General features: G+C 40.5%; 1 protein-coding gene across 3 annotated transcripts; it reads left to right on the top strand.

Moving 5' to 3' along the window:
• The first annotated feature begins 3,202 nt into the window (after positions 1 to 3,202).
• On the top strand, positions 3,203 to 26,425 carry LOC114314769 (protein DNA-DAMAGE INDUCIBLE 1). Of its 3 annotated transcripts, XR_014338961.1 has the most exons (17): positions 3,203 to 3,447; positions 3,554 to 3,586; positions 3,677 to 3,804; positions 18,608 to 18,716; positions 19,796 to 19,912; positions 20,697 to 20,762; positions 21,500 to 21,562; positions 21,647 to 21,691; positions 22,052 to 22,113; positions 23,359 to 23,452; positions 24,096 to 24,188; positions 24,283 to 24,352; positions 24,490 to 24,554; positions 25,144 to 25,186; positions 25,283 to 25,352; positions 25,792 to 25,814; positions 26,105 to 26,425. XR_014338961.1 is itself a non-coding variant. In XM_028261250.2 (16 exons), exons 1-16 carry the CDS (start codon positions 3,382 to 3,384, stop codon positions 26,231 to 26,233), a joined length of 1,206 nt encoding a protein of 401 aa, XP_028117051.2. In that variant the 5' UTR covers positions 3,203 to 3,381; the 3' UTR covers positions 26,234 to 26,425. The 3 variants fall into 3 exon arrangements, 2 of the variants coding, with proteins under 2 accessions (XP_028117051.2, XP_082740647.1); XM_028261250.2 differs by lacking the exon at positions 25,283 to 25,352; XM_082884521.1 differs by lacking the exons at positions 3,203 to 3,447; positions 3,554 to 3,586; positions 3,677 to 3,804; positions 25,283 to 25,352 and adding an exon at positions 14,499 to 18,103.
• The last annotated feature ends 52 nt before the right edge of the window (positions 26,426 to 26,477 follow it).

The raw sequence follows: 26,477 nt of genomic DNA, 5'->3' as shown, positions 1-26,477 counted from the left end.
TGACAAATGTGTTTCTATTAAAAATACAGATAAAGGTTATGTCATTATATGTTTTTATGTAGATGATATGCTCATCATTGGTAGTAATAATGACATGATTAAAACAACCAAGAAAATATTGAATAAACATTTTGACATGAAGGACATGGGCATTGCTGATATAATACTTGGTATGAAAATTACCAAAACATCACAAGGATATGCTTTGTCACAATCTCATTACATTGAGAAAATACTTGACAAATTCAGCAAAGATGATGATCATCTTGTAAGAACACCTGTAGATATTAATTTGTATCTTTCTAAAAATGTACAGGAAAGTATTTCTCAATTAGAGTATGCCCAAATTATTGGAAGCTTAATGTACTTGATGAACTGCACTCACCCAGATATAGCTTGTGCAGTAAGTAAATTAAGTAGATATACGAGTAATCCGAGAGTAGAACACTGGAAAGCAATTATAAGGGTTCTTAGATATCTCCGATTTACTCGTAACATTGGGCTTAATTATACTAGATATCCAGCAATACTTGAAGGATACTGTGATGCAAATTGGATATCGGATACAAGAGACTCAAAGTCCACTAGTGGGTATGTCTTTACTCTTAGTGGGGCGGCTGTATATTGGAAATCTTCTAAACAGACTTGTATTGCTAGGTCTACTATGGAATATGAATTCATAGCTTTAGACAAAGCAGGGGAAGAGGCAGAATGGCTTCGCTACTTCCTTGAAGATATTCCAATATGGCCAAAACCGGTGCCTGCTATATGCATACATTGTGATAGTCAATCAGTAATTGGTAGAGCACAGAGTCATATGTATAACGGTAAGTCTCGACACATTCGTCGTCGACATAATACCGTAAGACAACTACTCTCTAATTGAATTATGTCCATATAATATGTTAAATCTAAAGACAACATAGCGGATTCACTAACCAAAGGGTTAGCAAGAGAGTTAGTTGATAATTCATCGGGGGGAATGGGACTAAAGCCTATTAAATAAGAGTTACCACAATGGCAACCCAACCTAGTTGACTGGAGATCCCAAGATTTAAGTTTAAAGGGACAACCGAGTTGTGAATGACTCAGAAGGATCACTGGGAAGTTTATCTCCTAACCATTTATTTGATGAAATAGTGATGTCTGCAGCGATTTAGGTTAAGTAATACTTTTAATGATTCTTATATCTAGGTAAACTTAGTGGAGTATGGCATGATACTTTTCATAAGAATCACCTATGTGAGTGTGAACTGGGCCGGTTCTATAAGATTTGTAAAGGGCTACAAGTCTTTAGAGCACTCATGAAAGACCAGGTTGTTCAGGGCCAAAATGAACACAATAATGAGAACTAAACTGTGTCTGGAGATATACTGTGTGAGTTCTATTGTCTTGGTTTACACAAACGGCTGAACAGTTCAAGACATCATGTTCACTGGTTAGCTAGTAAATCCGATAGTATCTCACAAAGGAAGGTTCAAAGCCAAAAGCTACCTATCATTTGCAGAATATTTTCAATTTCTGTACTCTCTGTATTTACATCATGTTGTTGCATTTTCTCTCTGTCAATTTCATTCATGTGGGGGATTGTTGGAAAATTTATAAAGAGGTGGTTGTGAATTGAAATAGATTCCATTTTGAATGAAATGGTGTAACCTTTCATGATGTCTTTTTGTTTTAAAGGAAGGGTCAAACTTCTATTTGAATGAAATGGTGCAAACCTTTCATGGTGTCTCTTTATTTTAAAGGAATAGGTATGTCCCTTCTTCATACATTTTCTATTCAAATTGAATAGGTGCCAACAAAACCTATATAAAGGCAGTCCCATTCCATTTTTGATTGATCCGAAAAATCCAGTCTGAAATTCTTGTCTCTTTGCTGTCCATTTTCCTTTAGTGCATTATTCTTCATATAAAATATTAGGAATAAATTTCAGAGAGTTATAGAACACAAGGTTCTAGTTCGTCGGACAAATTTGTTTGAAGTGCTTCAACAAATTTGTGAAAATCATTGTATCCTGGGAGATAGACGCCACTCAACCGTAAGCACCGTACCGGGGCGAATCTGTCTTAAGGACAGAGTGTCACACATTCGACTTGGTCTTAATTTTAATTCGATTCAATAAATAAATCCGGTATGTTATTTATTTATTTTGTTTGATTTTATTTCAAGTTATTTTATTTACACAGAAGATTGTTCCAACATAACCCGCACCCTCAAAAAACCGCCCACACTTTATTTATTTATTTTTATTTTTTTTATCTTAACTATTGATTTCATTTCTATATCCCACCTAGATATTTTTGTCCAAAACAAAACACTCTTTATTTTTTGAACTTACTCTAGCATTACATTGCTAATAGTATTATATCAACTGAAACTAAATAAATATTGATCATATTATTATTGTTACATAACTGAACTTGTCCCGGATGAAGTATGATTTGAAATTTTAAATTCGTTAATGAATATGAAGTTATAGTTTAAAATTTTGAAATATATGCTTGTATTAGTTTATGATTTGATTTAAGATTTTGAATGATTTGTTTGCATTATGACTTGATTTTGTTGTATTTTTAATTCATTAATTATTAATGCTGGAGTATTTTAAAAAATAGAGAGAAAAATGCCCAAAATAAATATTTACAAAATGAGAAAAAAAATAAGAAAATGTCTCGTAACTCAAATTTTGTGGCTCAAATGGCCAAAACGACGTCGTTTTAGCTATTTTTATGTTGTTCTGTACTCAAAACGAAGTCGTTTTGGCCATTTGAGCCACTTTTGAGCCACAAAATTTGTGCTACGTAGCATTGTCGAAAAAAATAAGGCTCAAAAATAAATTTTTGAAGAAAAAAGTCTAATCTGCAAACCATCCTCACATCCGTACAGACCGCAATGCGGGCGGTTGCGAGTTATTTTTTTTCCAAACCGCATAGATGCGGGCGGGTCTAAATCGATTCGCAAACCGTCCAAATTCGAACCGCGAACACCCCTATTATAGACAAAAATATTTTGTATATATATATATTTAATAATTTAATAAACTTATTTATATATTTTTAATAATTTAATAAATTTATTTAATTGTAATTCTCTTTTTTTAAAGAAAGTTATTAATATATATTTTTAATAATTTAAATTTATTTAATTGTAATTCTCTTTTTTTAAAGAAAGTATATATAACCACAATTCTCTTTTTTTTAAAGAAAGTTATCTAACCATTGACTAAAGGAAGTGTTAAAAAGGACTTTTTCTACTTATCATACTTTGGGAAGTAAAGCAAAAAGGCGTAAGAAGCAACCAATCGTATGAAATAAGCTACTGTTTGCACACGAACATTGAATTCAAAGGATCGGATCGAATCGAATCGAAACGAAGAAGATGAAGATCACTGTAATGACTGCAGATGAACAAATCGTCACTCTAGACGTCGATCGTGACGAATCCGTAATCCCCAGTTTCTTCTTCTTCTTCCTTCCGAAAACCCTAGTTTTCATAACTTGATATGCACGATTGTAGAATTAACTGTAAATTTTGGTTATCACATTGACAGGTCGAGAACTTGAAAGCTCTACTTGAAGTTGAGGTGAGATCGGCATCTCTTTTTTCTTTCCGTTCTCTATGTATATATATGTATTTGCTCGATTGCGATGTATCGTGTTTGTTATGTGAGCAGACACAAGTGCCGCTTCAGCAACAGCAACTGCTATATAATGGAAGGGAGATCAAGAATGCGGAGAAATTGAGTGCTGTTGGTGTTAACGATGGAGATTTAGTCATGATGGTCTCGCGTGCTTCTTCTAGGTTTGTCTTTTGCAATTTTTTATTTATTTTTAGCTTCTGTATTGCTACATGTTATTATACAACCTCTGAATTTTAAAATCTCGTGGCTGTATCGGTTGAAAGGGTTTATGAACACTTACAACTTACAAGCACACATTAATTTAGTTTGTGACAAAGTGATGTAACCTGAAAATTTAATCACTGGCTCTGATAACACAAAAATAAAAATAAACTGCAGTGTAGTTATTTCACTTAAAGGCATATATTTGGATACATTAGATGGTAAATTGAGGAATAGAGAAGGGAGAAGATAAGAAAGGAGAGAATTATAGAGTTCAATAGGAGGCTTGATCCCACAAGGAGAATAGAGGGATAAAGAAATTGGAAAATCTAGAACTTCTAAGCGCTGATAAAAATAAAGTAAAAAAAACCAAAAATTCTGAAACTTCTAAGGGGTTTGAAATCTACAAGGAGAAGAAGAGAAGGGTTAAAGGGGGGGAGGGGGCGATACATAGGGTTGCAACTCTAAGTTTAACAAACCCTGGCATTTCTCGCATCCTAGCCTTCCTCAATTGTGAGTCCTATTTAAATTATTGAAAACCCTAAAAAAATACAAAACCACAAAAATAACCCTCGTGCTAAAATTACAAAATAACCCTCCTTCAAAATTGCAATTAAATATTATGCCACCAAATTTTTTTATTTTTATTTTCTTTTCTATTGATCCATATATACAATTTTATGATTGAAATGGGTAAAAATTAATCAAGTTTTGGTGTTAGGCCCAATGAGATACTCACTTCAAGGTGGAGCTAGGTCGGACCTCAGCCCTATGGCCAACACTTGCTCCGAAGCAAGACAATCATAGGAGTTCGGCCCAGTGTACGAGCGTCATTCCGAAGTGGGCCGAGCAACACGATGGACCTCCTGGACGGACAGCAGCCAACCACTCTGAAGTAGGTTGAGTAACATGTTGAACCTCCTGGACGGACAACCAACCACTTCGAAGTAGGTTGAGTAACATGTTGAACCTCCTGGATGGACAGACAACCACTCCGAAGTGGGCTGAGCAACATGTTGGACTTCCTGGTTGGACAACCATTCTAGAGTAGGCCAACTTGAAGAAGACCAATTCACTGAAGATCTTTCTTGGGCCCACAAGAGACAAACAATTCTGCTTCTCTCCCTCTGTATGAACAGAACGTGGAGACATGGAGGTGCAGAGGGACAAGGTGCATATATAACAGACCTGCATCTGAATGGCAGGCGGAGTGGTCGTCCGCCTCCAATGAGAGTTGTCTGCTAATGAGACAAACAAAACAGACTTGCACCCGAGTGTCAGGCGGAGTGGTCGTCCTCCTCCAATGGGAGACGACCACGAATAAGACACATTGGACAGATGGCGGAGAGAGAAGGACTTGAACGACAAACAACCTTCTCCTATAAAAGGTGAACACTATTCACTCTCAAGGGATCCAAAAAAATCCACACACTTAACACATATACACTCTTTGTATTCTCTCCTCTCTCTTTTTCCTCCCCCGAGTCCCTGACTTTACCATCGGAGAGGTTTCCGACCAAACCCCGGTCGGCAGCCTCACCGTTTGTTATTCTGTGTAGATCTTCAATTCCCAAAGCCTGCTGTTCATCCACGAAGTTCAACCCTTCTTCATAGTGTAGAAATCACCCCTGCACAATTGGCGCCGTTTGTGGAAACACCACTGTTTGCTTCGTGACGAACTCCGGCAATGGGAATCGAAGATACACCCCACTTTGGGCTAGCAGAGAGGACTCCAATGACGGAGAGAACCAAAGATAAGGGTCTGGCATTCCCTCTAGTGCACGATGACCTTATGGACCACGATGATCAGACACCCAATGCGGCGGAGCAACGCCGTGTCATTGCCGTTGAGACGTCTCAACGTCTTTTTGTTGAGAAAGACCACCGTGATCGCATCATCGACTCAATGGGTTTGGAGATCACTGAGCTTCGCACCCAATTGATGAAATTCATGGCGGCCCCAGCGGAGCCAAGAAAATTCGTTGGTGGACCATCGCAGAGGAGACGTACCCCTTCTCCCCCTCTGCCTCGCAAAGAGCACTGCAGTCGTGGCCCAACTGGTAGAGAGCGTAGCCGGTCGATTCTAGTATTTAGTGAAGGGGTCAGCAGTAGGACGAATAACCTACAAAAAAACAACCCACGAGAGAATTCTCATAAAAGGCAAAGGACCATTAGCCGCCTATTTGAAACCTTTCATTGTCGTCGCGACGAGCGACCACACGATTTGAGAAGTTGGCTGAATAATAATAGAGAAGAGGCTCGATGGCTATGCAGGGAAGGAGAACATCGACGAGCTAGGGAAGAGGAACGCCGGCTCAATAGGGAAAAAGACCAGTTGGATCGGTCCATATACCAACAAGAGCGTCGCGCTCTAGACTGGTTGGTGTCCACCCCCTTCTCCCCAGAGATAGAAGCTGTAGAACCTCCACGGAAGTATAGCCCGTCGAAATTCATTCTCTATGATGGGAAGACAGACCCTCTGACCCACATCAGCCATTACTGCCAGATGATGTCCCTCTGGAACCGCAACGACGCACTCATGTGCAAAGTCTTCCCTTCTAGCCGTGGAGAACTTGGCCTCCGATGGTTTGACAAACTCCCCAATGGCTCGATTTATGACTGGACGCAGCTCTCTGAGGCGTTCTTAGCCTGATTCGTCTCTAACAGCAGAGTCCCAAAGCAATTAGATACCTTGTTCAATATCCGAAAGGACGGGAAATAAACCCTATGCCAGTACGCGCAACGATATTGGGAGGAGTATGGTGACTTGGAGGAAAATGTTTGCAGTGAACAATTAGCCGTGCTATACTTCAAGCAAGGCCTACCCCCTTCGCACAAGCTAAGGCAGTCGTTGACGAAACGACCTGCCCCCACCATGAAGGATTTGAGGGCTCGTATAGAGCAACAAGCTCGTGTGGAAGATGACGCTGCTTCAGTACATGTTGCGGTTGCTGAAGAAGAAGTCAGACCGCCTCGACCGCCTAAGATTGAGCAGCCATGGAGGGGTGAGCAGCGCAAGAACTATGGCCAAAGGAACCGCTCCACAGTAGAAAACGAAGAGGAAAGGGCCAAGTCTTATGAAGGCATCACTACCGTCTTCAAAGAGCCAATATACAGGCTCGTCAAGAAACTTAAAGGGGAAACCTTCTTTGTCTGGCCAGCTAAGATGCCTGGAGACCCTGCTCGGCGCAATCAGACACTGTGTTGCACCTATCATCGAGAGAAGGGACACAAGACGCAAAATTGCATAGCTCTCAAACAACATTTAGAGGACTTAGTTACGGCGGGACACCTCCAACAATGGATAGACGTTGATAAGACGAGGGAAAAGCAAGGACTAGACCAAGCCCCTCGTGAAGAGAACCATGCCCTGAGGTTAGTCATCAACGTTATCCATGGAATGACTGACCCCGAAAGAGAAAACACCATTCGAGGAGAAATCCAACGACCTACCCACATCCAACAGGTAATGTCGGTAGGACCTCCTCCTAAAAAGTCCAAGACAAAAGCCATACCTTCTCGGTTTAACGTCGTGTTCACTGAGAAGGATCTAGAGAGAATCCAGCACCCCCACACCGATGCCCTCATCATTACAGTTGGTGTGGCCAACAAGTTCGATGTGAAGTGAGTCTTGATTGACCAAGGAAGTGCTGCAGACATCATGTATTATGAGCTTTTCAAGAAACTTGGCCTCAGTGAGCAACACCTGACACCTGCCACCTCCCCTTTAGTTGGCTTTAACTCTCAAACAGAATGGCCGCTCGGCCGAATAACTCTGCCTGTCATAGCTAAGCCCAAGGTGGTCTCTGTTGACTTCTTGGTGGTAAACACCCCATCTCTGTACAATGCCATCCTTGGCCGACCTTGGATTCACCAGATGGAGGCAGTCCCTTCCACCTATCACCAACTCGTTCGCTTTCCAACCAAGTATGGAGTAGAGGAGATCCGCGGAGACCAAGTGGCTGCCAAACACTGCTTCATTGCCGTCATGAAACCCAAACAAGTCTGTGACCAAGTGCAGATGGTGGAAGTACCTGACCAGCCAGTTTTGGAAGACGTCGGCGGAGTGCCGACCGAGAAGATGGTAGTAGACCTAGAGACGGTCTTGGTAGAAGAAGGAAATCCAGACAAGTTCTTCCTGCTCGGCACTTCCCTCACTGTTGGAGAGAAAGAGCAATTACTGGCTCTACTCCGTAAAAATATCGAAGTGTTCGCTTGGTCGGCCTATGACACTCCTGGGTTGGACCCCAATTATGCTTGCCATCGACTCAACGTCCAATTAGGAGCGCGGCCGGTTGTCCAGAAGAGTAGACGGTCATCCACACAACATACCGATGCAGTGATCGAAGAGGTTGACAAACTTTTAGCTGTTGGAGTCATTCGAGAAGTGCAGTACCCAAAGTGGCTGTCCAACACCGTCGTGGTGAAAAAGAAGAATGGCAAATGGAGAGCTTGCGTTGATTTCACTAGCCTTAACAAAGCTTGCCCCAAGGATAGCTTCCCCCTTCCACGAATAGATCAACTTGTTGACGCAACGGCTGGACATGAGCGCATGAGCTTTCTAGATGCCTACAGTGGCTACCACCAGATCCCCATGTTCGGTCCTGACCAAGAGAAAACGGCTTTCATCAGTTCTAGAGGCACTACTTACTGCTACAAAGTGATGCCTTTCGGCTTGAAGAACGTTGGTGCGACCTACCAGCGAATGGTCACCAAAATGTTCAAGGACCAGCTCGGTAAAACCATGGAAGCATACATTGATGACATGGTCGTCAAAAGCAAGTTGGCCGAGCACCATCTGAGGGACCTTGAGCAAGTGTTTGGAATTCTGAAGACTCACAAGCTTCGACTAAACGCCTCAAAATGTGCCTTTAGGGTAGGATCAGGGAAGTTCTTAGGGTATATGGTGACTAGGCGGGGCATTGAAGCCAACCCCGACCAAATCAAAGCCCTCCAAAACCTCGAAGCGCCTACGAAGGCTAAGGAACTCCAGAAACTTGCTGGCATGGCTGCGGCACTTAACCGTTTCATCAGTCGGTCCTCTGATCGGATGAAGCCCTTCTTCCAACTTCTAAGGACGACAACCAGTTTTGAATGGGGAAACCAGTGCTCCGAAGCACTAGAAGATTTGAAGAAGTATTTGTCCTCTCCTCCCCTTCTATCTACACCCGTCGCCAACGAAGAGCTTTTCCTTTACTTGGCTGTTTGTGATCATGCTATTAGTGCAGTGCTGGTCAGAGAGGATGGAAAGGAGCAAAAACCGGTGTATTATGTTAGCAAGACCCTCTTAGATGCCGAAACTAGATACTTGCCATTGGAGAAATTGGCATATGCCCTATTAATTGCCTCTAGGAAGCTTGTTCACTACTTTCAAGGACATACCATCAACGTCCTCACTGAATTCCCCCTCAAGTCTGTGTTTAGTCGAGCAGATTTCTCAGGCCGAACAGCAAAGTGGGCGGTAGAGCTTGGAGAGTTTGATATCAAGTTCCAACCTTAAACAGCAATCAAAGCTCAAGTCCTGGCAGACTTTGTTGCAGAATTCACCCCGGGACCAGTTGTTCCCTCCGAAGGGAGCTCGGCTTTGGTCACTATGACTGCCCAGCATAAAGGGCAATCCCTAGCCGAAACATGGAAACTTTTTGTTGGAGACGTATGGAAGCTGTTTGTGGACGGTTCTTCTAACCAAAAAGGGTCAGGGGCAGGAATTGTCCTTATTTCTCCTGAAGGATTCATGTGGGAGCAAGCCATTCGATTGGGCTGGAAAGCTTCTAACAATGAAGCAGAGTATGAAGCTCTACTAGCCGGCCTGCGAAGTGCCGAACACTTCAACGCGGAGGAGCTACTCGTCTTTAGTGATTCCCAATTAGTGGTCAACCAACTCTCTGGAGTTTACGAGGCTCGCGATGAGCGGATGGCCACTTATGCAGAACAGGCCAAAAATTTGATCCGAAAGTTCAAAGCCATCAGAGTCGAGAAGATTGGCCGAGAAGGAAATGGTCATGCTGACGCTTTAGCTTGCCTGGGTTCCTCAGTCGACTCCAGAGACGGCCGCAAAATATGGGTGGAATATGTACCCCAACCAAGTATTCAACTAGCTGAAATGGTCCTCTGCACTGACTTGGGCCCGAGTTGGATGGACCCACTCTTGGCCTTCTTGAAGAATGGCACCCTTTCTGAGGACAAAAAAGAAGCGCACAAGACAAGGCATAGAGCTGCTCGGTTTTGGGTCTCCTCATCTGGCAAGCTTTACAAGAAGTCCTACATGTGCCCTTATTTGCTCTGTGTTCATCCAAGTCTAGTGGAAGATGTGCTTTATGAGATCCATGATGGAATCTGTGGGGGTCACACTGGTGGTCGGTCCTTGGCACACCAAGCCCTAACACACGGGTATTGGTGGCCGCGCATGCAAAAGGAGGCCCAACAGTATGTCCGCAAGTGCGACAAGTGCCAAAAGTTTGCTCCTCTCATTCACCAGCCAGCCAAAACTCTAACCCCCCTCACCAGTCCTTGGCCATTCCCTCAGTGGGGCTTAGACATTGTTGGACCATTAGCTAGGGGAATTGGGAATAAAAGGTTCTTCATCGCTGCAACTGACTACTTCACCAAGTGGGTGGAGGTGGAGGCCTTGTGCAAGATCAAAGAGGCAGACATTAAGAGGTTTGTTTGGCGCAACGTTGTGACTCGATTTGGCATTCCCAGAGTCCTTCTCTCTGACAACGGTACACAATTTGATGGCAAGATCTTCAGGAGATTTTGCGTTGACTTGAAGATAGAGTTCCGAAACTCTACTCCGGCCTACCTACAGGGCAATGGCTAAGCTGAAGCGTCCAATAAGACGATCATTGACGGGATAAAAAAGCGTCTTGAAAAAGCCAAGGGTAAATGGGTGGAAGAGATACCGAATGCCCTCTGGGCTTACTGAACTACTCCTCGTCGGTCAACTGGTGAGACACCTTACTCTCTTACCTACGGGATGGAAGCAGTCATCCCTTTGGAGGTTGGCCTTCCTACCATCCGTTCTGAAATCTTTGAGCTGGCAGACAATGATGAAGCCATCGCCCAAGCTCTGGACATGGCCAAAGAACGTAGGGAAGCTGCCCTTATTCGATTGGCGGCTTACCAGCAGCAACTCACTAAGAGCTTCAACAAGAATGTGCGTCCGAGGCAATTCTACCAGGTGACTTGGTACTCAGGAAGGTAATGGATCACAAGAAAGTTCCTGGAGAAGGGAAACTCGGTGCTAACTGGGAGGGGCCCTACAATGTTACTTTAGCACTTGGCAATGGCGCATACCATCTGGCTGACTTATCAGGGAAGGCAATCCCTAGACCATGGAACGTCGCCAACCTAAAGAAGTACTTCCAGTGATGTGATTCTTAAGATGAAGTACTTACAGTAATGTATTTCTTAGAACATGCCTTGATGTAATCAAAAGTTACAAGTATCAATGAATGAAAATTTATTTTACAGTTTGTTCTTATTTACTTGTGTTGTACATTTATGATCGGTGGAGCACATTGGCCACGGGTCTTAACTCAAGCCAATCCTGGATGCTCAACCCTTTGGTTGGAGCGGGGTGCCAAGTGGTATAACTTGGTGGAATTTGTGCCAAGTATCGTTACTTAAAGCACGGTCCATACTCACAATTCGCGCTCGAAGAAGGGCAGAATTACACTCTACGAGGGGTTAAATCACGCCAAAACCTGACCAAGTCAGGTGGCGGCCGAACAACATGATAAAAAACTTTCATGATTTTTTCTCTACTAAGGCACGAAGCATGGTCTGACCGAACAGACAACCTTCTGAGCCACAGAGCTCATGCTCGGTTGAGGGCATCAAAACTCACTCAATTTTTTCTAAGGCTCGAAGCCTGCTCAGACCGAACAGATGACCTGCTAGGCCACAGAGCCTTTGCTCGGCCGGGGGCAAACATTACATACAAGCAAAAATTGAAGATAAGCAGTTCAACACTTGCGAAAATGTAAGAACGGGTGCATTGAAGTGAAACTTCAATTACAAAAAAGAGTTCGACCTTACAAAAGAAGAGGTTCAGCCGACCGAACTTCAAGACAAATAAAAAAGTACAAGTTGCAAGTTCAACACTTGGCAAATTTAGAAGGTACTTCATTACAAAAGGGAGCTCGGTTTATATCATAGCCTATCCAACCAAGCATTGAAGTAAAAGTTGAAGATACTTCATTAACTTCCAAGTTTCATTACAAAAGAACTACTAAAGCAGAAGTGAAAGCAAAAACTCGAGGAAACCTAACAACTTACTCCTTACGTTGCTCCTCCCCGTAGTGTCCATCCTTGCGGTGCTCCTCCTCTGTAGGAATGACAGTCTGCCTAACTAAGGTAGAGCTCAGCAAGAAAGGAGAAAGGCCAGAAGGATCAACATCCGTAACTCCATTCCCCCGAGGCCTTCTCATCCTAACCCTTGCAGCAGTCTTCGAAGGGACTGGGATATCATCAATACCATAAAGAGGAGAAGCCTCTCCCAGCTTAACAGCGCGCAGAGCTCTAGTCCAACCCTTAGTAAAGATCTTGTCCCTCAGCTTCAAAATCTCCTCCGAATAGGTCTTTTCGGCCTCGTCATAGCCCCTCTGTTCGGCCTCGTCAAAGCCCCTCTGTTCGGCCTTGTCCACCATCCCTTGATAATTAGCCTTTAAAGACTTCAGAGCAGCATCGGCATCTGTAGCCCTCCGCTCGGCCATGAACATCAGTGCTTCGGCCTTCTTCTTTGCATCTTCTATCTCCTTTAGATCCTCTCCGGCCGCCTTCAAGTACATATCAGCATCAGCTAACATGTTGATCGTGTTAACCTTCTCTTGCTCCTCACGATGCCGCCTTTCATCCATGATGTGCATCCTCTGAATGCACTGCACCAAACCAAAATGTCATATTCTCAACAACCAAATTTAAGTAAATGACAGACATAAAAGAAGACTTACTGCGGTTAGCATCTACACCGAACCCTTGATCAACACGTCGCTTGAAATGTTTTGCTCTGCCATATCCAAAGGTAACAGCAATGTCTTTGATAAGTCAAAGGCCAAGTCGCTTGAGTAGATTGTGCTGTCCGATGTAGTGATTGCTCGGCCGTTATGCTCCAAGGGAGGCACCCATTCTTCAACTGAGCCCTGCTCATTAGAACCCCCAGCAACTTCTTTACCGTTGGACCTTTTCCTCTTTGAGGCCCTATCAGCCGGAAGAGCAAGAGTAGCAACGGGAGGAGGAGGAACAACAACATGCTTTTTTCCACCCTTAGACCTCTCAATCGGTGGAGAAGAAACTCGTGTGTCTACCGTCGAAACAGCTAGAAGGTCCTCATCATCAGATCCAAAGACTAAGGCATCAAGATTGAGCTTTTGGCGACGAGCCATTTCGCTTGCTAAGTCTGGCGACGGAGAGTAGCCTCTACTGAGGCCTCGTTTGGCAAGAGGCTGTTTTAGCCAATTAGCCAAAAAGTTACTAAATTAGCAAAAAAGCCAACAACCCATACCAAAAAGTCAAAGATTCTCTTTTCTCTCTACTTTTTGCACATCTTTTCGTAATTAGCCAAAAAGTCATCCCAAACATACAAGTTTTTTTTACCTACCTTTTTAGCCAAATAGCCAAAAAGTTACTAAATTAGCCTGTTCCCAAACGAGGCCTGAGTGATCCACTTGATGAACAAACAACAGCGGAAGAGGAAGCTCCGGTGGTATGGCCAACTTGTTCTTCGGTTTCAATTTCAAGTGAGTCCCTCGAGAAATTGTTTACTTTGGGTTTCCGTTGGATGACATGTCTGTAAGTTCGCATATAGTTAAGCAAATGCGAGGCCGACCGATCTTCGTACCTTAGTGCAACTTTGATATCCCTCGGATGCTCTTTCTCTGACCTCCTTTTTAGCTTCTTTGAACCTGCAAGTACGAACAATAACACTTAAAAAAAAAAATCACAAGCGATAAGCGAATGGATAAAAGGAAACTAAAATAAAGAATGACCTAGGTGGCCGTTCTCTTGTGGAACCCGCTTCAATCGGCCCACCTCCTTGGCCGCAAACTCCCAATTACCTCCGACTTGAAGGAAATCAGAGCAATGCTTGTCATTATCAGGAAGTTCAGTAACGAGTTGGAGGTTCAACAACTGAACTTTGACATAATAGGTTTTACCGCCTTTATTACGACACAAGGAGTAGCAATGAAGGATATCCCAAATACCCAAGTCCAAGTCTAAAAGGTCGTTCAAGACCAAGACACCGTTTACTATTCTAAATGTGTTCATTGATATTTGCATTGGTGTAAGTTCAAAATAAGAAAAGAATCGACGCAACAAAGGGTTCAACGGAAACCTAACACCCCCCTCTACGATGGAGGCAATTGAGAAGGGCATTGTGGTGCTCGTACACGACCGATCCGCATCTACCGCCGCCAATGTCAACGTGACATCATTGGGAATGTTATATCTTCGGCGGAACTCATCCATTCCCTTCGGGGTGTCCACTAGGTTCCGAAACTTACCCATGGGAGGTGCGACGTTCCACCAAACAACTACACTAAGGATGACTAGCAAGGTTGGAGGTACAATGACCGACCGAGAAATCGTATGCTAGACAACTCCTAATGTTACACTTAGCCAAAAAGTAATGGTGAAGGTGGAAAATAAATACATGGATTCTAGGACTTACGGTGTCAAAATCATAAGGAATTCGATGGCGAGCGTTTTCGATGAAGCAATCCCACTGTGGCAACCAAGAGAAAAATTGTGAGTTGCAAAAAAAAAAAAAAAAAAAAAAAAAAAAGAAAAGGATAAATAAATAACAGTGGAGGACTTACAAAACAGTGTCAACAACATGAATCAATAATTTACAGTGGCAAACCTACTGCGAGGGATGGAGTATTTTTGGTGAAAAAGCAGCTTTGGAATAGAGGCACAAGAAACAGTGCTACAAGCCATGGGCGACGAGACAACGGTGGGTTCATTCCATTGAAAATGCACTGCGCAAGACACTGGAGAAGCCTGGACCAACGTGAAATAGAGAAGAGATTGGTCTCTCTGACTTGAAAGTCTAGAGAGAGGAAAGGGGAAAACCAAAACGTTGGAGGAAGGTATCAACTTTCTGAAAAGAAATTCAGAATTTATAAGAAGAGTCCCATGGTCAAGCTCTTATATTTTAAAAATTGTTTTAAAGTTCCAACGAAAGAAAGCGTGAGAATAAAAACAAAGTCAGAGCTTTGTTCCAAAAATGGGTACTGTTGCACTTGGAGTCAAAAAGTGAGGCAGCAAAGAAATGGAAAAAATGGGTCTGGAAATTCAAATTTCTAGAGTGAGAAAGTGTTAAATAAGGTGGGTTTGCTTGTTTTCAAGAAAAACTTTGAATTAGGCTTGCTTTTACGTCACGTTGGCAGCTCCCAAACTAATCAAATAAGGACGCGTGATGGCTCGACAGTCGGAGTGAGTACATTAGACAGGGCTGAGCTTAAGGTTCGGTGACAAGGCCAAGATCACGGACAACCGAGCTGCGGTGCTCACGGACGGGTCAACTGAAGCACTTTAGACCGAGCTAAAGGACATTATTTCAAGGTGGTGCACAAATCAAGTTCCATTTCCAACTTTGGTAGTTCTGTAAACGGTTTGCACCTTCAAATAAGCAACGTATCACTTTGCTCTACGGATACATTTGATTCATTGGATGCCAGTACTGAAGATGATGGTGGCCAGCCGAGCACGACTCTGAAAAGATGTAACCGAGCACAAATTAGAGATCACCAAGCAGCGTGAAAGCTGGTGTGAACCAAGCTACGGAGTAACGGCAACCGATCGAACTCATTCGTCGACGGCGATGAACCAAGCTAGCAACCGAGCTGTGAATTTAATGTGATGCTCCTCTAAGGCCGAGCAATGGCAAACCCACGGCTGAGCAACAGTCCAACCGAACAACAAAGGCCACAGAAGAAATATGCTGCTGGACATGAAGAAAGATGATGACCAAACACGAATGAACCAAGCAAAAATGGAGGAAGTCGAACGACGCAGAACAAGAATTGGAAGACTGAAATAAAAAGACCGAATTGAGCATATGTCGTGTGTAAATTAAGTGGAGTTGCTCGGCCCATTAAGTGTCAGAAAAGGGTTGACCAAGTAGCAAAGATAACCGACCAAGTTGTAACATGCATGAGGTAGGCCAAGCTAGGTGTGAGTAGAATCTATGGATTGAAATGAATCGAAGCTGCGCTAGGCCGAACAAGACGCAAGTCCGACCGAGCTACGACGCTCACGAGCAAACCAGCCAAAATATTTCCAACCGAGCAGCAGTCAAAGACATGGCCAACCAAGCTCTGAAGGGATGCACGGGATCATGAAGAACTGCGATGTGTAGAGGGCTGTGGGCCCATTCAAATTGAAAACTACTGATATCCACTCTCAACAATGATGTTTAATTCCCGAATATGAAATGGCCTACAATGGACCAGTCACGCACAAACAAATTGAGCAGAGGAGATGAAGTATAGGCTGAACAAAGTGCAGCATGATCGAGATATTTCGAAATAAGTCAAAGAGCTCCACCGATTGGGCAATAGACAGCCTTCATAAACTCTGTCAAAACCGAACAAAAAAGGTGGCCAAGGAAGAAAAGTGCTTCTGGATATGAAGAAAGTTGATAATCGACCAAGGAAGAAAAATAATGTTAATTATGGCCGAACAGAGTAAAGGAATGTGACTTGGTCGACCAAGCATAGAGGCCGCCAACAATTTCTTACAAGTGGGACCGAACAAACAGAGACAATGTTTTTCAAATAAGGACAGAACAAATGTATTAAATAATGTTGAGTTGCTCGGCCTCCAACACCTTGCTCGGTTAACCCAACGTGTAGACCAACCTAGCAAAAATATTCATACTATGATCAAAGCATGAAAGTCAGCACATGGTCCACCAAACTTTTCCATGGCAAGCTTGAAAGTTTGATTAAGTGGAGCACCAAATTTGTAGGCCCCACGCCAATTTCACCAAGAGCAACACAATGTCAAGTCCCCAACAAATCATATTTATATGCTATTACCATGCATGGCATCAAGGTAGAGCCCACAAAACATTACCCATCAACATTATCAAGAACAAATTAGAAATTGACTATGTTATGGCACGCTTGGCTTGCTTTGAAGCATGTTGTTTTGCTCGGTCCAATTGTTGAACTTTGGAAATATATATATGTACCCAAAAAAAAAATAAAAATAAAAATAAAAAATAATAATAAAAAAATAAAATGTGTATGTATATTTTTAAATTTTAAAAAAAAAAAAAATTGTGTATATATATATGTTTTCAAGTCAAGCAACGACGCTCAGCCGACTGAAAGAGCACCAAGCTAGACAATTACAAGGCTAGTGAAGACACATTTAGCTTGGGGGCACAACTGAGCTACGAAACATTGGACAGACGCAAACGTTGGACCGAACAATAATTTTGAATCTAACTCACGGAGCTTAAATTCAGTTGTGATCAACCAAACTTCGAAGTTTGTGACAGAATTGGCTTCCGCTTCACCAAACGTAAGTGTAAGCCAGGGGGCAAATGAAGTGGGTAAAAATTAATCAAGTCTTGGTGCTAGGCCCAATGCGATACTCACTCCAAGGTGGAGCTAAGTCGGACCTCAGCCCTATGGCCAACACTTGCTCCGAAGCAAGACAATCATAGGAGTTCGGCCTAATGTACGAGCGTCATTCCGAAGTGGGCCGAGCAACACGGTGGACCTCCTGGACGGACAGCCAACCACTCCGAAGTAGGTTGAGTAACATGTTGAACCTCCTGGACGGACAACCAACCACTTCGAAGTAGGTTGAGTAACATGTTGAACCTCCTGAATGGACAGACAACCACTCCGAAGTGGGCTGAGCAACATGTTGGACTTCCTGGTTGGACAACCATTCTAGAGTAGGCCAACTTGAAGAAGACCAATTCACTGAAGATCTTTCTTGGGCCCACAAGAGACAAACAATTCTGCTTCTCTCCCTCTGTATGAACAGAACGTGGAGACATGGAGGTGCAGAGGGACAAGGTGCATATATAACAGACCTGCATCTGAATGGCAGGCGGAGTGGTCGTCCGCCTCCAATGAGAGTTGTCTGCTAATGAGACAAACAAAACAGACCTGCACCCGAGTGTCAGGCGGAGTGGTCGTCCTCCTCCAATGGGAGACGACCACGAATAAGACACATTGGACAGATGGCGGAGAGAGAAGGACTTGAACGACAAACAACCTTCTTCTATAAAAGGTGAACACTATTCACTCTCAAGGGATCCAAAAAAATCCACACACTTAACACATATACACTCTTTGTATTCTCTCCTCTCTCTTTTTCCTCCCCCTGAGTCCCTGACTTTACCATCGGAGGGGTTTCCGACCAAACCCCGGTCGGGCAGCCTCACCGTTTGTTATTCTGTGTAGATCTTCAATTCCCAAAGCCTGCTGTTCATCCACGAAGTTCAACCCTTCTTCATAGTGCGGAAATCACCCCTGCACAATGATTTTCTTGTAATTTTGTAGCTAGGCTTCACAAAGTTGGATTAGGTGTTTATTATTTTAAAAAATTACTTTGTCCATTCCATGGAATAGGATTTGTATCAGGAGAATGTGGAAAACTAGGAATGACTCGTTGTAAATTCAAGCATCCAATTGTCCTCCTCTACCCTGCAAACCCAATTATTTGTAGTTTGTTTTATGTTGTGCTTGTAACGATGCCATGCATTTTTATGCTTATTGATATTAATTGTTTCAGTGCGTCTACTGCTGACTTGAGCTTCAATTCAGATGGGTCTGCTGTAAACCCGGCAGCCTTCCAGCAGCAAATCCGACGTGATTCTAATACGATGGCACAACTATTTCAGGTAGCGATTAGTATTTTGTTACTTCTGCATGAGTAAAATCTGTATACGCATACTCAAATTAGTATCTACCATTTGAGAGAAGTTTGGCAGCCAGAAAAACGAGTTACTTAACAAATATAGTCATGCACCCTGACTTGACATCATGGTTAGCTGCTTGGTGGTTGGCAGTTGACCTTGACTTATTTGTAGAAGTCTGTATAAATTTCAGAGATTGGAATTCTGACTAATTTTCTTGTGGGACTCAAATTTTGATAATTATAAATCCTGAAAAACTCTGAAGGTGGAATCAAGTGCATTAATAATATTTTCCTTTTTAGAAATTAAAGATGTCTTTTCGTAACAAATAACATTTTATAAAATGTGGTTCTTATGCTCAAAACACACTATATTTTGGTTGAGAGTGTTAAAACCATGAATACCTTTTTTCTTCTTCTTATTATTATTAATTTTTTTTTTTTTTTATAGAAGGAACATAATTTTGTTTTGTTTTTGTTGTGTTGTTTGTTTGTTTGTTTTAAATTATAGCAAATTAGCAATTATTTCCTTTATGGTAAATTTTTTGTTTTTTTGTACATAAAGTCAATGTACCAATGATAATTTATATCCCAGGCTGATTGTATGTTTTTTATGGGTTTATGAAGATAATGGTCCATTTTTTTCTGTTTCTAATTGCGGAATATCCCATTATTGTCTGAAAAAAAATTGAGTGTTCAGATGTAGGGATTTTGTTCTTTGTGATATATATATTTTTGCCTTTAGTTCCTTATGTTTATTACATATTTTATCTCATTATTTCCAATTAGATTTGTATTATTAATAGTCTTATTAAATTATAGTAAAGGTTAAGATAAATAACTAGTTGATAAATTGTAACAGAATATTCATATAAGTATATATAGTGTTCATTCCGGGTAATTTTATAACACGAGTGCTTTTATTAACATTTCGTATGTTTGAGTTAAACTATCCAGCTTTTTTGTCAAAGAGGCTTTGGTCCTGCATTTGTCGATTACAGTATGTGCTTTTGCATTGTACCATACTCAATCTGTATGTTTCTGAATGTCCACGTGAAATTACAGGCTGATCCTGAACTTGCTCAAGCTATTATTGGAAATGACCTCAATAAACTGCAGGATATTTTAAGGGAGCGACATAGCCAAAAATCTGAATTACGACGTCGACAAGAAGAGGAGCTAGTAAGTACTTGTATTACTGACTTTCCTTTTTCATTCCTTGGTGCTTATAGAATCTTCCATATTTCCTCAAGTTTTATTGAATTGATTAGTTTCTCCTTCACTCTTTGCAACTTATAATGTCATAATTTCACAACAGTAAGATTTTCCAAAGGTGTTTTGGAAACTCATGTCAAGGGAATGTGCTTATTTAATTCCTTTTGGCGAAATGTCATTAAATGTAATCCTTATTTATGAGCCTAGGTTTAGTCTGAGGTGTGCCAAATGCATCTTTTTACATGTAGCCCATAGATGCCTTGTGTGAAGGATTCTTTGAATCTGGTGACTATACATGCACATAACATAAATAGATATTGAACTTTTACAGCCACGTTAGTTATTTTAGTCGACCCATGTTTTACATGTTCTTTATAGGTGCAATCCTCATAATGTTAATGTTGCACCTTTGTGGAAGTATGTTAGCGTGCTCTTAGATTGTCTAGTAATGCTCATATATATGACTAGTGAAAATACGTTTTTCTTACCATTTCCCCCCTTCATTTCTTAATGGTAGATCCCTGGACGATTTGTACTTTATAATTTATAAAAGAGATATCAATGTGACCTTTGTGAAGTACCTGTAAGACATCATACTTATGTCTGAGATTGCACTAATTGCTCCTCTGACTCAGACCTTTTCATTGCATAAAATTCCTTGGGTGCAAAAGGTAGTTCTAACGTAAGCATTTACACTAACCATTTTATACTGCAGCTGATTCACCCATGTTCTCTTTATTCTGCAACATAGGCACTTCTCTATGCAGATCCTTTTGACGTAGAAGCACAGAAGAAAATTGAAGCTGCAATTCGCCAGGTTGGTTATTTTATTATTAATTTTCCCATGTAATATTGATGCCATTTATAGTGAGATATTTATTTGGGGAAAATATTAGCAGAGTCCATCCTTGTTTGCATGTGAGTTTGATCTTATTATATAGGTCAGTGGGAGTACGGAAGATAGGAAAACCAAATTTTCTTTTTCCCTCTTATTTTGGAACAAATGTAAAAAAACTTTTACACATGAAAGTGGCTTATCGATTTGATCTTGGTATAATGGCTTTTCTGTCCTTGGTTACTTTTTGATCTCACTTTTATTGTTTTCTTTCATCTTCTTTCCCACCCCCTGTAATAATGCATACATGTGAACCCATTGTCTAATTTCAACTTTCTATGTTAAGATTGTTTTGTTTGGAAGGTTTCTGGGTCTTATGCTTGATGCTAGGTCTAGTTCATCATTGAGAAGAGAGTTGCATCTTAGTTCTACATGTGATGAATGCCAAGTCCATCCCAACATATGTGCTTGTTTATTTATTATTTTTTATATTTCAAAAATAAGCTTGTCATTTTGGTGCTAGAAATTGTATTTAGCAGACTACGAGTACTTTCCTTAAATATGTATCTGAAACCCAGACAGTAATATAAACATTTTACAAGAAATTACCACCGATTGTGTTACTTATCTTGTTAGTTTTTTTCCCCCTTCATTCTATTTGTCCTCTCAAATAACTACTTTCCCTTTGGTTCTTTGCATTGTTTTTAAATGGTTTGCAGAAAGGTATTGATGAGAACTGGGCAGCTGCTCTTGAACACAATCCTGAAGCTTTTGCAAGGGTGGTATGTGTAATTGACTGCCACATGTAAAAACTGTACTTATTATTTCTTGGTAAATGAGTTTTAAATTATTTTTGAACTTTTCAGGTCATGTTATATGTTGACATGGAAGTCAATGGTGTCCCTTTGAAGGTAGTGACAAGGGAACTAGCATGGTTTGCTTCCATGCTTTTCTATATTTTTTATCATTACACTTGTTTTTAATTCTGCATGCTGTAACAGCCCTGTGTTTCTTGTATTGCCTGCTAAACATTTTTTTTCCCCCCCTCTCTTGGAACATGCTTTCATGGTCTTTAATGCAGTTGTTAAGTACTGCGCTCTATGTTGTTTTTCTTGCACAATCCAACGGTTAATTGTTGCAGATAGCTTACAGTTCAAGTTTAGAAGTTTGAGTCCGTGATGTTGAGTAGTGTAGCTTGTTACTTTGTATTTTAAAATCCTCTTCCCTGTTGCTTTGATTGATTGTAGACTTTTTGCTTCACTTCCTTTCAGGCGTTCGTTGATAGTGGTGCTCAGTCAACAATCATATCTAAAAGCTGCGCTGAGCGCTGTGGGTAAGTTCTATTTATTGCACTTAGTTCTGAACAATTGTACCTTGCTTCCTTAGAAAGATTAGTAATGCAGATTAACATACAAAAACCTGCGCGTGCTTGAACTACCTGTAGATGCATGCAAACACCTGATTAATATTTGACTTTTGTACTTGTGTAGAACAATTCTAAATGAGCAACCAATCCATTTCATTCCTATCGAATTGGCATCTCTTCCATGTGTTCTTAGTTTGTTTTGTGTTATTTTAGGGTAGGCCAAATGGCAATGTGGTGTGAATATGAATCATGGAGTAGAATGACAATGTGGCAGGGATATGAATCATTGACATTACCCATGCCCATTACATAGATGAACCTCTCTGAAATTAGTGGTTATAACTTATAGCTTATTTATGTGATTGCTCAAGTTAAGGTAGTGTCTGGTGTGCAAATTTATGTGATTTCTGTGAGTCTGTGCCGTTGTCTTATTGATATAATTCAAAAGATGGTTGACCCAGAGGAAATGTGAAGTGAAGTTTTCATTGTTGTACCTTTGTCATTTGGAAGAGATCTTTCTATGGCTATTGCACACATTATTCAGTTGGTAACTAGGTAAGATGAAGTTGAATAATGCCATTCGTGTTTTAATACATTATAGTTGGGTAACCGGCTTAAGCTAGCTACTACTTGTATTTTTTTGTTTCCTCCATTTGTAAAGATTGTCATCCTGGTATTTGAGTTTTGGATCTTCATGTGTTCACTTGATCCAAGGCCTTATTTATTTATACAATAATGTGGTGAAAGGTATTCTTGCAACTCGAGAGTGGGAATTTGGAAAGTAACGACTTGAATACTTAACAAACAGTTGACTATATAAGAGACCTTGAGACTTGTTTGCTTCAAGATTACGAAACAGCATATAGGAAATTACATAATGTTTTAGCTGAAGAATTCAGTACAGTGCAAACAAGCCTTGTAAATGGGGAAAAGGGCCAAGCCCTGGTTCAACACACACCTTTTCTACCTAAAAACTGCAAACAAGCTAAAGAATCCAAGAGCTCCAATAGAGACAATCTTCTAAATTTTCTTGATCCTGATGACTGATAGAAACATTTTTCCTATGCACTTCTGTGGGCATAGATTGTTAGTGATTCATGTTAATATGTTATTCATTTTGTCATGATAATTGTTTTCTACTTTGTCTACACTATAGTATGTTTAAGATCTAAGTGAAGAAAGGCTTATTGTCATTGATACATCCTCTTGCAGATTGTTGAGGCTTATGGATCAACGTTATAAGGGCATTGCTCATGGGGTTGGTCAATCGGAGATATTAGGTCGGATTCATGTTGCTCCAATCAAGGTAATGTACATACCAGTTTTCTAGGGAAGTTGCTTTGTTGCCTTTGATTTTCTGATCTGTAGGCCTCAATGTCTGCATGTGCATGCACGCCTACTTGTGTTTATGGATAATCTGATGTGTTTTGCTTTTCTATTGTTATACTTCTCTCAAAGCACATTTAAGTGTGAAAATGGAGAGCATGTTTGACACCTGTTGACTTCTTGTTATTCAAATGTTTCATAGTTTACTGATTGGGAGATATTTGAGTACTTGGTTTAGTGACAATCTATATTTTGTTGTTGTCTGCAATTCATGTGTCATCTTCAGTAGTTGGAGGTTCTCCTCTTTTTCCTTACCCCATGCTTTGTATGTTCTGTGTGTGTAAGCAAGGTGTGGAAAAATATTGTGCTTACCTTTAGTTTGTAATTACGTGGAAGCACATCTCTCATTTGTGCACTCTTAGCCTTAAAGGTTATTATTAGTTTGAAATATGTTGATGAATATATGACATGTATCTGATTTCTCGTTAAAAAAAATTCTTTACTATGCGAGATGAAAGTTTAGTATCTCTTTTTTGTACTATTGTAAGCTTGTATGCTAACATTTTATCTTTGTTTCTTTCTTCTTTCTTCTTTTTTTTTTTAAAAAAAAAAAACATTTTTAGATTGGGAATGTGTTTTACCCTTGTTCCTTCGTGGTTTTGGATTCTCCTAATATGGATTTCCTTTTTGGGCTGGATATGCTTCGTAAGCACCAGGTAACATGGTTTTCTTTCAAGCTGTTTAAATTTATGGCTTTCTCCAAAATCCAGAGTGGTTAAATAGTTAGTTCTAAATAGCTACTGGTTGCAGTGCATAATTGATTTGAAGGAGAATGTCTTGAGAGTTGGTGGAGGAGAGGTTTCAGTACCCTTTTTGCAAGGTTGTTTTGTGTTTCCCACACTATCTGCACTACTTGCGTTATTTACTTTTTCACTTGTGGTTAATTTCCATTGAATTGATTTGTTTGTCTGTGATTTCTGGATTTTTTGAAAAGCTTAAATTTTGGATTTATTTCAGAAAAAGACATTCCAACTAATTTTCTGGATGAAGTTGCAAAGCAAGCCTCAACCTCTGGAGCACAGGTAGGGATATTCCTGACCATGTGCTTTCACTAAACGGATTATACTCTGATAATTGCACTGTGTGATGGTTTAGCATATGTTCTATATTCTTGTTTTCTTATTCTCTTTATCTATTAAATGCTCAAATGCACATCTGGTAAATATTTGATATATAACTTTGTTGAACAAGTTGCGTAGAAGAATTGCAGAACTTTGCCAGTAGTATTTTATTTTTCTCTTTGAATTGCATTAGGATATTGACTAATTATGGAAATAAAAATTTATTTTAAAAAAAAAAAAACCATGAAGCCTAAAACCCAAGTGCAAGAGTTTGAAGGGATGGTCTGAGAAGTTTAATCAGAAAAGTAGTTTTTGTTTGGTTCGACACCTCTGGTAATGCTGTAATTGGTTGGGCATGCAATGGTCTTTGTTGATTCATAGTACCCATGCTACATCCCTTCTTTCTTCATTTATTTTGAAGTTGAAGGTTACGAACCTCTGTGTGAGTATTGCATGCGACCTACCGTCTAGAGTGGTTTATGTGAACTGTTGTTAGATTTGGACCTCTGATGGAACATAATTTTGGTTTCGTTCTCCTGTGATTTTGCAGGCTACATCTGGAACAAGAGAGAATAGCAGAACACAAACCGAGGGTCAGTCTTCTAATTAGTTCCAGTGTCCTTATATATGCTTTTATTGCATGCATGGTTTAACATGAATTATTATGCACATTTGCTTTGTTTCTGCAGAATAAAATTTCTTTAATTATAGCATCTAAAGATTGAATTTTCAAATATGACATACTTCGTTGAGTTCAAGGTGTGCTCTTTATCAATTGATGATGTGAAGATCAAGGTTTTAAGAAATTTATCCTTCTGGTTAAACTTCCCTCTCAAATCTTGGATATCAAAGAATGGTATCTCAGGTTGCACGTACTATCTTTTAGGTTTTTATTGTTTTTATTTGGCCATGCCACATGGATTTACACTCATTCAAAATTCTCGTAAATGAGCTTTTTTGAATTCCTTTTGGTGTTTCAGCCACCTATGTAACCAGAGTTTGATATTTGGGAGACTCTCCTTGCGTAGTGCCTTGATGAGGGGGCCTCTCAGGAGATTGATGTTTACCATTAATAACCTGTCTGATATTTCCTCTTTTTGTTATTTGTCTTCTATTACGCATATTATTCAAATAAATTATATTATGTTCTTTTCACGTAATGAAATTAACTTGTGACAATCTCTCTCTTCCCCCGCAGGTAGTGCGCCTAACCGGTCACAGGTGATTTTACAATTTTAAATCATTTGAATTGCTGCTTATTAGCAAATATTCTGTATTTTATGCATTCTTTGGCTATATATTATTGCTGCATTTTTTTTTTTAAATTAAAAATTTTAAATGCTGCATATTTCCTTCCAGTAGCTTATACCATCTGGTTAAATACATCATCTCGTTGGTGTTGGGTGTTGAACCGTTGTGACCACAATAAATTTTCAGTAATTAAATGGCTTTGACTGAGATTATGATTTATAAGCACAATCAGGTCATAAATGAAGGTTGTTTGTCTGCAGGGACCTGAATTTGAAGCCAAAGTTACAAGACTGATTGAGCTAGGGTTTGGAAGAGAGGCAGTCGTACAAGCTCTAAAATTTTTTGATGGTAATGAAGACCAGGCTGCTGGGTATCTCTTTGGGGCCTAAAGGTGGTTTTTGTCTTTGTGAGTTTTGTGGACCAAAACTGGTTTCCACAGCGAACTTTTTGATAAAAAAAGAGTGAAAAAAAAAACATGTGTCTCTCTCTCAACATTCATTGGGCCTGTGATAGTACCTGCTTACGAAGTGTTGTATTTTGAATGTGAATTAATTTATATTTAAAGATTTTTTGAGAGCCTATTTCTTTGGGATTGTTCTTTCATGATTCTTCTATTATTTGCTCAATTTTAGG

The sequence above is a fragment of the Camellia sinensis genome, chromosome 8 (genome assembly GCF_055761805.1).
Source record: "Camellia sinensis isolate YWXY chromosome 8, ASM5576180v1, whole genome shotgun sequence".
Taxonomy (NCBI): Eukaryota; Viridiplantae; Streptophyta; class Magnoliopsida; order Ericales; family Theaceae; genus Camellia; species Camellia sinensis.
This window is presented reverse-complemented; position numbering and strand designations above follow the sequence as displayed.